Raw genomic sequence first — 13,475 nt, 5'->3', positions numbered from 1 at the left:
TAGCTCAGCAATATATTAAGGCTAAAACCTCACCTCAACTTTCAGTCCAGCCTGGAAACTTATGCCATCAGGTATGGTGGTCTGAAAATCTGCAATGGTGTAATACTCTTCTTCAACATGTGGTGGAGTTGGAGGTTTGGGGAGATTTAGTCCCCGAGGCTGCGGAAACAAATTAGAACAATATCTCAATGTAATTTCAGTCGGTTGTAATGGCAATGCTGAAACAGCCAGCTTTTTGGTCACTGGCTCTGTCCCACTCTTTGAGAGATTTGCAAGGGTCCATCATGCTAATAGGCAGCTTCACTAAAACAATGGGGTGGTAAGAAGTGGGACACATGGTATCTTTGTTACACAACAACTCAGGTCACTGCTCTCCTTCTCCCAATGCAAGTTGATTTACTGAAGGAATAGAGAATATGCAAAGTGATTTTTATTTTTTTTTACTGAGCTCACCACATACGCTAGGCACCCAAAGCCAACCACACTTAGCAAGTTAGATGTCCACTTGAGCTCAAAGTCAGAACTTGACCCTGTCCCTCTCCTCCCAAAGAGGCATATAGAGATGTGCTTACTGCATTATGAGATACTGGGTAATAGTGTGCACAGCCCTGATTTTGAGATCAAATTGAGGTCTACTTGTTAAGGGTTCCAAGCTCAGGGGCTCCTAGGCAAAAAAGAATGTGTGTTAGAGCTGAATTTAGCCATAGAAACAACCTCTCTCTCGCTTTAGTGAACTAACACCTGTAATGAAGGACGTCCCATGTAATTTAGGCAGCTGGATCCTGTAGAAATCTTCACTTCAGGAAGTCTTCCTCTTGTTCCTGAACTTCTAGCGCTGAGATCGTTAATAGCCGCGGGTCTTATATGAAGCTGCTGTAAAAAGATCCTTATGAGGACTCGCTCACTCCTCTTCCAAATGTTCTTTCATTGCGTTCACTGCCTGTAACACGATCCATAAATGGGGGAGAGACTCCTGCGATTCATCAGACTTTCCTCCATTTAAAAATAAAGAAAGAAATTAAAAAGTTTCTCAATGATGGAGGAGGATGGAGGAGGTAGCAGGTCTTGGGAACTTGGCACTAAAAGTTCAGCAGCAGGAAGAGGACGAGGCATCTCTGCAGTGAAGATTTCCACAGGATACATCCTTCATTACAGGTAAGTTAGCTCACTAAAGCTATAGAGATTTTGTTTTTTCCTTATGGCGCCAGGCATTTTTTCTTATGTAATGCTAAAAAAAAGTAACAAAACAAAAATAAATAATGGCCAAGGGTAGAAGGAGAGGAAGCATTTAATTAGGGTTGATTGGAGTTAAATAAGGGTTAAGAACAAGGGTTAAATGGGAATATGTTATAATAGTATTACTACTTTTTTATTCATTTGCAGGTGTGAATGCACCCTGCCTGTGATTAGATGCAAGAACCTCAGAGAGGGTTCCTACGATTAGGCAGCCCCATTGAAAGCTGCCGGCTCTCACAGCTAATCATGCCCACTCGCATGCGACTGCTCATGCAGTGATCACATGTGAGTAATTGGCCTGTATGCACACTGCCTCTATCCAGGGCCAATCACTTGCATGTGATCGCTGCAAGAGCCGGCAAACTCCCATTGCTTTCAGTGGGACTGCCTACTTGCAGCTAATTGGGGAAACGGTGGGGTTCTCAAATAGTGGTGTCCGTTTATGGAGCAGTGAAAATTTTTCACTGCTTCATTCTCCAGCATTCTCAGAGGAGATCGTTCTCCTCTGGGTGCCAGTTTATGAAGCTTTGTAGATCGCTTCTCCTTTGGAGGAGTGAAGCGATCTACAAACGCTTTGAACAGTGGAGAACGGCCCATACTGGAGTCGTGTGAGACATTACAGTACCAGAAATTTACTGAAACACAGAGGTGTCCATTTATTAAGCAGTGATAAATTATCACTGCTCAGTACACAGACATTCCCAGAGAAGGCTGCCCTCCTCATTAACAAAATATCTTCCCCCTACACACACACACACAATATATATATGTATATATACATAGACGTGGCAGGGGGGCATGGCATGGTTACTGTTTTGGAGGGTCTGAACAAGGAAGGAGGAAGTCAAAAATCTTCCTCCTTCCCCCGGGATTCTCTTCACTCCCTCGATTCTCCACCTCTGAGCTGGTGAATTGTGGAGGGTGAATTTTGACTCAGGTTGTTAGTGAAGTGCTGAGATCACGGCTTCATAAACTGCACTTTTTTTGTGTCAGTCTATTACAGCTTTTCAGTGTGTGGAGATGATGAGGGAAAACGTTCTCCCCCAGATCATTTCTGTTTCATAAACCGTTAATTGGCTGTGATCGGATCACTGCTGATCAGTTTCATAGACAGACACCCTAATTGGAGGCAGGGTAAATTCACAGGTTTGAATGCACCCTTCTTTGTAAGGTTGCTTTAACTGATGACACACGCAGATCAAACATGACACGTTAGATTTACAAATTAATGAAAACGCACATAGAGTGTATTACTAGCCTAGATTTTCCCAATGACACCTGCAAGTATCATTTCACAACAGTTTATCAGCTGCTTGCTGTTATGTGATACATAGCAAGTCCCAAAATGACAGCCAGGAGTTGCCGGTATTGAAGTGCAGGGGAATGGAAGCAGAATGTAGGAGATGAGCCCTAGTAACTTAGCTGAATTTTTCCTTAAAATGGATGTAAACCCATACCCAGTGAAGCGAACAGCCTCAGAGGATACACAGAGATTAAACAAATCTCCCTACATAAGTTGTATTCGTATATCTGCCGTCTTTCCCTTGCTACACTCTTTGGAAAGTGCATATCGTGTCAGAATCTTTCTTCCTCATTCAGCAGTGTGTGTGGAGTCTGGGCTTACACTGTGTGAGAGCTGATTGGAGAAAAGGCACACACCTCACTCCACATAGAGGTATTGTAAATTAGCAGAGAGCTTGTCTATTCACAGTACAGCTCTGCATGTTCCTCTGCCTAAGCTCCCTCCCCAACACAAACTTTCAGCTGCTGTTATCTTATGTCGGAGAACTTGTCAATAGTCTGTTAATGATACACAACCCACGCTTAGGTCAACAGTCACGGTTGCTGCCTCCCCTAAAATAAAGCCCCCTAGAGGACTCTAAATATAAGATATTATGTTGCAAATGGGGTCAGTGGCGCTACCTAAAGTATAGGCATATGTATTAATTCATACCTTAAAAAATTCCCACAATCTTAGTTTGAATTTTTTAAGGTATGAATACATATACTTTAGGTAGCGCCACTGACCCCATTTGCAACATAATAACTTGTCAATAGTGACTCTGCAGTGACTCTGCAGATAACAGTGGAATGGAGCAGCAGAAAGACACAGCACTTATAAGCTTTTAAGAGAGATAAGTAAGCACTACAGATATATGTGACTAGGTCAAATTTCATAAATCGAGTTTACAACCACTTTAAAGTGGTTGTAAACCCTTACAACCAACTTTGACCTACAGGTAAGCCTAGATTAAGGCTTACCTGTAGGTCCAAGAAATATCTCCTAAACCGTGTCATATTTGCTGAGACAGGCACCGCTGTCTACGGCGCATGCGTGTAGACAGCGGCGCGCAGGCGCACTGAGCGCGCCGCGGTCCACGGCGATATGCTGCGAGCGGCGCCTCCCGTGCGCATGCGCGGGAGTGACGTCATTGCGGCTTCGCCGAATGACAGTGACGGAGCAGCGAGACCCACCGAGAAGATGGATGCGCCGGACCACAGGGGACAGAGGTGACTTCGCTGGCTCCTGACACAGGAGCCAGCGAAGTCACCTCTGTCCCCTGTAGTCCGGCGCATCCATCTTCTCGGTGGGTCTCGCTGCTCCGTCACTGTCATTCCGCGAAGCCGCAATGACGTCACTCCCGCGCATGCGCACGGGAGGCGCCGCTCGCAGCATATCGCCGTGGACCGTGGCGCGCTCAGTGCGCCTGCGCGCCACTGTCTACGCGCATGCGCCGTAGACAGCGGTGCCTGTCTCAGCAAATATCTCCTAAACCGTGTAGGTTTAGGAGATATTTCTTGGACCTACAGGTAAGCCTTAATCTAGGCTTACCTGTAGGTTAAAGTGGTTGTAAACTCGATTTATGAAATTTGACTTACCTGCTTTACCTTTGCAGGGAATGAAAGAGGAAGTAAACTCATCAGGGTTTATTTCCTCTTTAAGCGGTTCAGCTAATGAAAAAATAAAAGAAAAAAAAAACTTGGATGTCATGCCAAATGTAAGGCAGTTTCCTTCCTTACATGTGGGGGTCTATTCATAAAGTATTGAAGCTGAACTCCAGGTAAAACCTTAATTGCATACTTACATTAGAACAGCTTGGATGAATGTAAGTATGCATATCTCATACCTGAGGGACTGATGTAGAAGCACTGTAGTACTTGGCACTACCAAGGCAATCTGTTGGATTCTGTCTCGAGCAACTGCTCCACTGCATACTGACCAGTAGGGATGATGAGCTCCGGCGTGTTCGCATGCTCCACAAGCAGAGCCCACCAGGAAGTCGGTGCAGCGCTGCACATGGAGTATGCGAGCACGCCAGAGCTCATCCTTACTGACCAGTCTGAAACTGGCCATTCACAGGACACCATGTATTTTTTTATTTTTTTTCAATGAATACAGGCATTCTCAATTCTCCATGTACGAGGTTGGGAGGAAGGGTAAGGACGTCACAACCTTCACCTCGTCAAGGGAACACCCTGAAAGCATGAAAAAAAAAAAAGGAATTCTGTGAACTGCAGCAGTGCTGAGCAAGTGTGGCAGTGTGGCAGGCTTGGCACAGGACCTGAAAATTTGGGGCGATCATTGTAGAAACACTCAAGCTAGAATGAGATCCACTTCTCTTTAAGCTGCGTGACTACTGGTACCTTTTGGTGTAGGTCACTGCCATGGCATCTTCTGACTAAATCCTGGTCAGGTGACTTTGTAGACAAGAGGTCCAACATTAAAGAGGAAGTAAACCCTCTCTAATAAAAAACAAAACAAAAAAAAAAACACCCTGCAGGACAAAGGCATAATGAGCTAGTATGCATAGCATACTAGCTCATTATGAATAACTTACCTGAAATCGAAGCCCCGGAAAATGACCCTCGTTCACCTCCTCCATCGCCATGATACCCAGAGTGACTTCCGGAGCAGCGATGACGTCACTCCGGCGCATGCGTGCGGGAGCCATCAGTGACGGCACGATCGCCTTCACTAACGGCACACTCAGTGCGCATGCACCGTAAACATCAGTGCCCGTTTTTAGGAAAATATCTCCTTAACCGTGTAGGTTAAGGAGATATTTCTTGCACCTACAGGAAAGCCTTAATCTAGGCTTACCTGTAGGTTAAAGTGGTCTGTAAGGGTTTACAACCACTTTAAAGGGACAAAATTGTCCAGAGTTACAGGATATTACTAGGAATCTGGGTTTCTTCATATGGTCAAGTCCACTTTAGGGAGAGGGTTCCCAGGACCCCTCCACAGCCCTAAGGCTGGCATCTGTTCTGAGCACTTCTAATAAATCAAGGGGGTGGGGGAAGGACTCTCTCATATCCAGCACCGGAGTGGAAATCCACGACCCAATGGAAAATCTGGTCTTGCTGGTAAGGTGAATGGGATGATCCAGAAACTGCTTGTTCAACTTCAGTTGGTGGTTGGCGGGCCACCAATCGGGCCAAAGATCTTCATGCTAAAGCAGATGGTGGGACGTCCCCTAAACTGTAGGGTCCGAACATGGACGCAGAGTCAGGCGCTTGTTCAGAAAAAGGAATACCTTGGACAGGGCCGTGTCTAAAATCAGGCCCAGATACTCCATGTGGTGGGTTGGTTCCAGCGTGGACTTCTGCAGATTTGTGATGCATCCAAACCACTCACCAGATTTTTATTGTTTGACGGACATTGGTAGACAGTCTCTGGGCCGACTGTTCCTTCAATAGGAGGATTGTTTAGGTATCCAATAGTGGGAATATCCTGAGAGCAGTGAAGAGCTAGGACAGGAGTCAACACCATGATGAAAAAGCAGGTTACCACGGACAGGCCAAATGGAAGAGCAACAACTTGGTAGAGTAGCATGCCCACAGAAAAAAAAAAAGGTATTGCTGATGCTAGTTATAGATTGGGTGGTTGCCAATTGATTGTATGGTTGGTGAATTGGTGCGGGGATGCACTGGATACCTTCCGCTGCCATTGTACCCTTGCTGGGGGTCCCATGCATCTGTGCGCCTTTAACCTTTAAGGAGGGGTGGGCTCTCTCCAGGCAAACCTGCCCTTAATCTATTAACTGCTTCATATGTGCTCCAACTTGGGAGACTCTCAAAATTATAGAGTTAGGAACCACAGTACACTGGGATGACTTGACGTGACCACTGTGGCTTATACATGTGTGCAATTAAACCCCTTGTTTTTTTTAAGGTGAACTGTTAGACAGGGTCAGTTAGGTTTTGTTGCAGGTTAGCTGGTAAATAAGCGGGGAATGTTTGTTTTTAATGTGCATTGTTCTTCCATGTGATCCTTGTTGCAAAGGTTAGTTATAGGTTGGGGTGGTTGCCATTTGGCTGTATAAAATGGGGATGTGCACGTAGGCAAACTTGATGTCCACAAAGAGCAAAATGTCCTCAGGCTGAAAGGAGGTGATGGCTGACTGCGGATTCCATACAGAGCTATTGGAACTGAAGGAATCTGTTGAGACTGGGTTAATGCCTTTTGAGACATTGAACAGTTCAACAAGAGGCCCTAAAACCTCTTTTCTTGATCCTGGACCAGACAGAGAAGGTCTGACAGACATTGTTGCAACGGAATGATTGTATAGCAGGACCAACCAGAGAGAAAAAGGCCTTAAAGATAGCTTCTAAACTTTTACCTACAGAGTCTTTGAAAACAGGGACATCCTCAATAGGGGCTGTTAGGGTATTGTTAAATGAGGAAATGACTGGGTCCATGAATGGGGCAGCCCACTCCAGGGACCCTTGCTCAACTGGGTATGGTTGAGGAAAATACTTGGGTAGGACAACAATGTTCTCAGGATGAGGCCAATCACTGTACAATACAGGCTCTAGGATCAAGCGTACAGGGAACATTTTGGCCAGCCAAAGGATTTTTATGGGACTTGTGACCTTTGGCTGGCCAAACACCATTTTCCAAGTCAAGAGATCTGTGAACTGCATCAATAAGAACAGTATCCTTAAGCTTGGTAGAGATATCAGCAGATTGGGTTACCTCTTGTACTGAATATCCAGAACTAGATGAGGAACCTTCCTGCCCCTGTTCTTCAGTAAGCACAAAAGCTCTAAAGCCCCATACACACTATCAGTTTTTCTGCTGAGTTTTTCCTTCAGGTTTACCAAAACCATGTAGTGCAAGGGCCTGCCTGATTGCATACACATTGAAACTCCTAAGGTTTGACCTCATATTATATGGTTTTGGTATATCTGAAGGAAAAACTCAGCAGAAAAACTGATAGTGTGTATGGGGCTTTAGAGAAACACCAGAGGGAGAAGAGACCGTGGGAGACAGGCCCTGCGGATGAAGGCTTTTAAAAGGGCTGAGAGCCTACCTATAAATTCAGACACAGTGGCTGAGAACTCCTCCTTGGATAAACAGGAGGCAGGGGTGCACCAGAGTGATATAAGGAGGCCTATGAGGAGGGCAGCAACTTAGACTGGGGACAGCGGACAAGACTAACAGAATCAAGACCTTTCATGGAGATGCTACACAGTCCCCCCCTCCTTGAGCAATTAGCCTACAAGGGATACTCACAACTGTATTGCATAGTAGGAAGTCATCAACCTTCTGTGACCAGTCACAGTAGGCAGTGAGAGTCCAGAAAAATCCAGGCATTGCTGTGTTGTGTAGAGTGAGTCTGGACACCAGCAAACCAGCAGGCTGCATACACATGTAGACAAAACGACATGTACAGAGGGTCTCAATGAGAAGGAGGCTGCCCTAGCACAGTGGCAACCTTGACCCACACATGCAGGATACACAAAACAAAATTCTGCTTTTGCCACTGTCTGTGACACAAAGTTGCAGCCTGATGTTCCACATTTCCCCTGACTGACTGGAGCAGTCAGCACCCTGGGACCCATATAGGGTTGCAACCCCGACTTACGTCAGCAATCCAACAATCCTACCAACTGGAAATGGATGTTAGCGCCTAAGCCCCATGCAGATCTTCTCTCCTGGTGGCAATAACCTGTGAGGGGTACAGGAAATGGACTACGGGTCCATGGCCATTGCACTACATTCCTAGAAGAGCACCGAAAGTAGGATCCGGTGGCAATTTTACAAGCCAGCCCTTCATATTCTTCCTGATGGGGAAGCCTTGGTTGAAAAGTCAACTAATCCAGAAAGCCGCAAGGTTGAAGCTGCAGTAGCTTTGGGGTTGATTTACGAAAACTGTAAAGTGAAAAATCTGGTGCAGCTGTGCATGGTAACCAATTCCAAACCCGAAATAATCAGTTCCAAACCCGAAATAACATTCAAGTGATCAAAATCCAAATCCGGGATAATCTTGTAAAAAGTCACTACATTATACCTAAAACCAAATGCAAGCAAGTTCTGACAACAGGAACATATGCCTGTGGTACATGTGGTACATCCAATTACTGCTCTTTTATTCAACAAGGTCACCAATTAAAACTCCCTAATGGTCAAGTTAATACGGTTCTACATAGAGTAACATGTCAAACTCCAGGTATAGTCTATATGATAACATGCCAATGTGGAAATTATTATATTGTGAAAAATCTAACGCCTGTTTTTTTATAGGATAAGAGAGCATGTAAAACTATTTAAAAACGGCTTTGAAACATATTCCAATATCAGAAAGAGGTGGTAGTGTAGATAAATATCTGCTACAAGGATAATCCGAATGGCTTTATGTCCTGGGGGGGGGGCTACACAACACCCCAGGCTTAAGGTGTAACTAAACCCACAACAGTAAAATCTGTCTGTATATACAGCATAGCAAGCATGTTATACTCACTGTGGAATTTAAGGGGTTAATACTCTGAATTGTGTAAAAGGCTGTTTTATCCTGCATACATAGATCCCCCCCCTGCACTGTCTATCTGGGGAAAGCCAGCTAACACAGGCAGAGTAGCCAACCTGCACATGCTCAGTTGTGTCTTATGCTGGAGAGAACAATTACTTGTTCTCAGAGCTAGCCAGATCACATGATATTGGTATCACACATGTGGGCGTGTATACAGGCTGAAGTGGAAATCTCCTCCTACCTGAACTTTCATCACCGGAGAAACTGTGCAGTTTATCACTGACCGTGGTATACAGGTCAGCCAAAAAGGTATATATAGTGGCAAAATGTTAATGTAAAAAGAAGATTTATAAGCTGTGGGCGCTGTGGGCACTGTGGGGGGGGGGGGGGGGGGGTGAACTATTTTGATATTACTGGGTTTAGTAACACTTTAATGATTGCCTGAGTTACACACCCTTTCTATAGTCCTTTCCATTAAATATTTTTAGACTGTATTATGGCAAATTATGTATTTGTTCTTTGTATTGTAATGCGTTACATGGGAAAATAGGGGAGATGGAGGTGTGAGAGGGCAGTTGCTGATGCTGGCCAATACACAAAACGACCTAGAAAGGTTAATGGACTATCACGGTACTAATACGCTGACCCAGTGGTAGTAAAAAAAAATTAAAAAATAAAACTTTAATACAATACAAAAAAAGAGCATACAAACATTAAAAAATACACCACAAATCACTGACTACGCCCCCCTTTTACCCCCCTCCCTCTCCCTTCCATCCCTCCCCCTTTCCCTGTTTCAATTTGGATGATGGTATGTTTTTATTTTATATTGATCATCATTACATGAGGCCATACTCCAATCTACTTGTTATATTCAGTGGGTGGATGACACACCCCTTTCTCTTTTTCATCCATCGATAATCTTGTAACATCGACAGATGTACCCCTCTGAGTGCCTTGGCACTGACTGGGCAGGATTTATGACTAACTTGAAGACTACTTGTCTAAGTGATCATAAAACTGAGGATGACATTAAAACATTTTTTGTGAGGATACTTAGTCTGCTGAAGAGTAATGCCGCATACACACGTATCAGACTATCCGGCGGACTTAGTCTGGTGGACAAACCTCCGGACTTTCCGAACGAGCTACCTGCCCACACACGGCACTTTTGCGGCGGACTATCCGCCGTACTTTTGAAATGAACGGACTCGCCCACACACACGGAGGAAAGTACGTTCATTTTGAGCGTGGCTCCAGGTAGCCGGGACCAGCGACGAGGCAACAGCTCAAGAAGAGAAGAACAGAAGGCCAGAAGACAGCGGCGACAAAAGACCGGGCCACCGCTTGTAAAAGAGCTAGAAGAAGGCGTGGTGGCTCGGCAAGAAGAACCGAAGAGGGGGACAAGACCCCCGAAGTCGAAAGAAGAGGGCGGAGGCGAAAAAGAAAGCAGGCTCCTCCGCTAGTAAAAGTGCTAGCAGAAGGAGTCTGGCGATAAGACCCCCAAAGACGGAAGAAGACCCCCAGAGCTGTGCAATAAACTATTTTAACCCTTGTGTGTTGTGTTTTTTTACATTTTTTTCACAGGTGAATGGGTAGGGGTACATTGTACCCCATACTCATTCACATAGGGTGGCTGGCCGGGATCCGGGGGCCCCCTTATTAAAGGGGGCTCACGGATTCTGATAAGCCCCCCGCCCGCAGACCCTGACAACCAACGGCCAACATGGGGACAAGGTGCTTTGGGGTGGGGGCTCGCTCGTCCCCACCCCCTTTCCTGGCCGGCCGGGTAGCGTGCTCGGATAAGGGTCTGATATGGACCTGGGGGGGGGTCCACGCCATATTTTCGGCGTAGGGATTCCCCTTTAAGTCCATACCAGGTAACGGGACCAGCGACGCCTTCTTCGCTGGTCCCGGCTACCTGGAGCCACACTCAAAATTAGCGGACTTTCCTCCGGGTGGGAAAAGTCCGTTCATTTCAAAAGTACGGCGGACTAGCACACACACAGCCGTATTGTCTGCCGGACTAGCACACACATGGCCGTATTATCCGCCGAAATGTGAGTCCGGCGGACAGATTGATGTGCAAAACTACAATCTTAGTCCGCCCCGGACTTTTGGGTAAAAAAAGTCAGCCGGCGCACACACAAGGGAGGACTTTTCCACCAGATTGTTTGATCGTGTGTACGGGGCTTAAGTCACACTTACATTGGCATATAGAATATGTTAAAATGTATGTTGCAGAAAACATCTGTCCAATCGGCCTAAGAGACCACATTTTTCCCCACTATAAAAGATCCCTCTGCGGATTTAAAAAAAATTATGGGAAAATATATTGACCAATTGTAGTCTTAAGCTAATGAGATCACTTATCACACAATATACCCTTGATATGATCTCACTTGATAGTGAGATTAAACGACTGAATTCTGATTATTCCCATCTAGCTGATAATACGACTTTTAATGCTAAATGGAAAGAATTTAATGATCGATTGGAGATACTGAACAAGGACATCATCGTTAAGAAGCAAAGAAAATTCAGCAAGAAACAGATCTGCTTTTGCTGAGGGCTATGCCTATCGATGGTCCAGAAGGAACTCCGGTAGGAGGGGTTTCTCTTGGGCTAATGTAACAAGAAACCCCACCACTGAAGCCGAGTCCGACTCATCCCCATCATCAAATTTCTCCTTACAAAGTAATCTACATTCAACTATCACACCGGCAACTAACTCTTCACGGAAACAATTACGTTATGTTAGCAGCACTTCACCTGCCAAACCTAGGAAAGATTAAAAAAAAGGCCCTAAAACTTCTAAAACTACATATGCACCCCCCACACAAACAACTTTGGTCACTGCCACCCCTATTGAAGGTCATTCTACCCTACATGGCACTATCCCCAAAGTCCTTAATTCAACACTTATGACCAACAAATATACTAAGGTCAATGAAGATCTAATTTTTTTTAGACCTCAAGAAACAGCAGGGGAACCTAGACACCTAAGTGCTAAAACCCACACATCCCTCACCCATCACTTCCAGCATGATACCAACTTCAATATCCTGAACCTCACGCCCTATCAATTGACCGAGGACAAATCCTCTGTACTTCAATTAGGCCTAGGCTTTTGTCCCCTAGATGCTCTCAAAGTTACGGAGACCATTAAAGATCTGTATTTGTTTGCTTGCAATTTCACTTTTACATTTATTTTTGATAAGGATCGAGCAAAATTCAATCTTGAACATGAGCTCGTGGAGTGCACCAAGCACTTCAGTATGGAGGAGTTTTGGGTGCTCCACAACCTCATGCTTTTGTACGATGAAGGACCGTTGAGGATTCTGGCTCCGCCCAAACTATTCCCTCCACTGCACTCCCCAACACTACCATTCCAGTTCTTGGACCTGTGCCCAAATCTTTCCATTTACGCTCATGCAGATTCCCTGATTTAATGACCTGCCCGGTCATCTGGGCATTCTTGCAGGCTACTATTAGGGACTTGAAACAGCAACAGTGGCATGACATCTCTCCCAAGCGCAACAATAGCCAGACCAAAGCACTTAAATCTTTAAAAAAAACTGATATTGTCATCAAGCAATCAGACAAAGGTGGGAACATCGTCTTAATGACGCATAACCAATATCAAACTATGCAATTGGTACCGTCCCATTTCCCAATCTCTTGTGTCTACCTTTACTTCCAGAACTCCACATCCTTTGCACTGAGGCCTTTCTCCTAGGCCTCATTGACAAGGACACTCTTGAGTTCCTGGTCCCCAAGTTCCCGTGTTCCCACCTTTTATTCCCTGTCGAAAACTCACAAAAATGTTCAGACTCCCCCCGGGAGACCCATTGTCTCTGGAATAGGTTTTTGTCGATGCATACTTAAAGAGGAAGTAAACCCTGATGAGTTTACTTCCTCTCTCATTCCCTGCAAAGGTAAAGCATCGTATAGTAGCCCATTATGTGTCACTTACCTGACACAGGAGCCAGCGAAGTCACCGCTGTCCCCTGTAGCCTGCCGCATCCATCTTCTCGGTGGGTCTCGCTGCTCCGCCGCTGTCATTCGGCGAAGCCGTGATGACGTCACTCCCGCACATGCGCACGGGAGCCGCCACTCGCGGCATATCGCCGTTGACAGCGGCGCGCTCAGTGCACCTGCGTGCCGCTGTCTACGGCGCATGTCTTTCGGCAAATATCTCCTAAACCGTGTAGGTGTAGGAGCTATTTCTTGGACCTACAGGTAAGCCTTAATCTAGGCTTACCTGTAGGTCAAAGTGTGTTGTAAGGGTTTACAACCACTTTAATGCCCCACGTGCGTAGTCTCCCTTCATCCATCAGGGATACTACAGAACTTTTACAACACCTTGAGGGGATCCAGATCCCTCCAGATGCCCTGCTCATGGCGATTGATATCGAAGATTTGTACTAGAGTATTCCCCACGAGCAGGGCATCCTGGCGGCTGGATCCTTCTTGGATAAACAT

At 45.6% G+C, this 13,475-nt stretch overlaps 1 protein-coding gene across 3 annotated transcripts in view; it reads right to left on the bottom strand.

Moving 5' to 3' along the window:
• SH3PXD2B (SH3 and PX domains 2B) overlaps nt 1–13,475 on the bottom strand; it is a 298,381-nt gene that overhangs the window by 5,402 nt on the left and 279,504 nt on the right. For all 3 annotated transcript variants that reach the window (XM_077472772.1, XM_077472773.1, XM_077472774.1), the window contains one exon: nt 34–159. In XM_077472772.1, the coding sequence (XP_077328898.1) occupies nt 34–159 (126 nt within the window). The remainder of the gene's footprint in view (nt 1–33; nt 160–13,475) is intronic.

This window comes from Lithobates pipiens, unplaced genomic scaffold (genome assembly GCF_037356315.1).
Source record: "Lithobates pipiens isolate NorthernLeopardFrog02 unplaced genomic scaffold, aLitPip1_a1.2 Scaffold_8, whole genome shotgun sequence".
Classification (NCBI taxonomy): domain Eukaryota; kingdom Metazoa; phylum Chordata; class Amphibia; order Anura; family Ranidae; genus Lithobates; species Lithobates pipiens.
The sequence above is the reverse complement of the archived record's forward strand: the minus strand, read 5'-3'. Positions and strand labels throughout refer to the sequence as shown.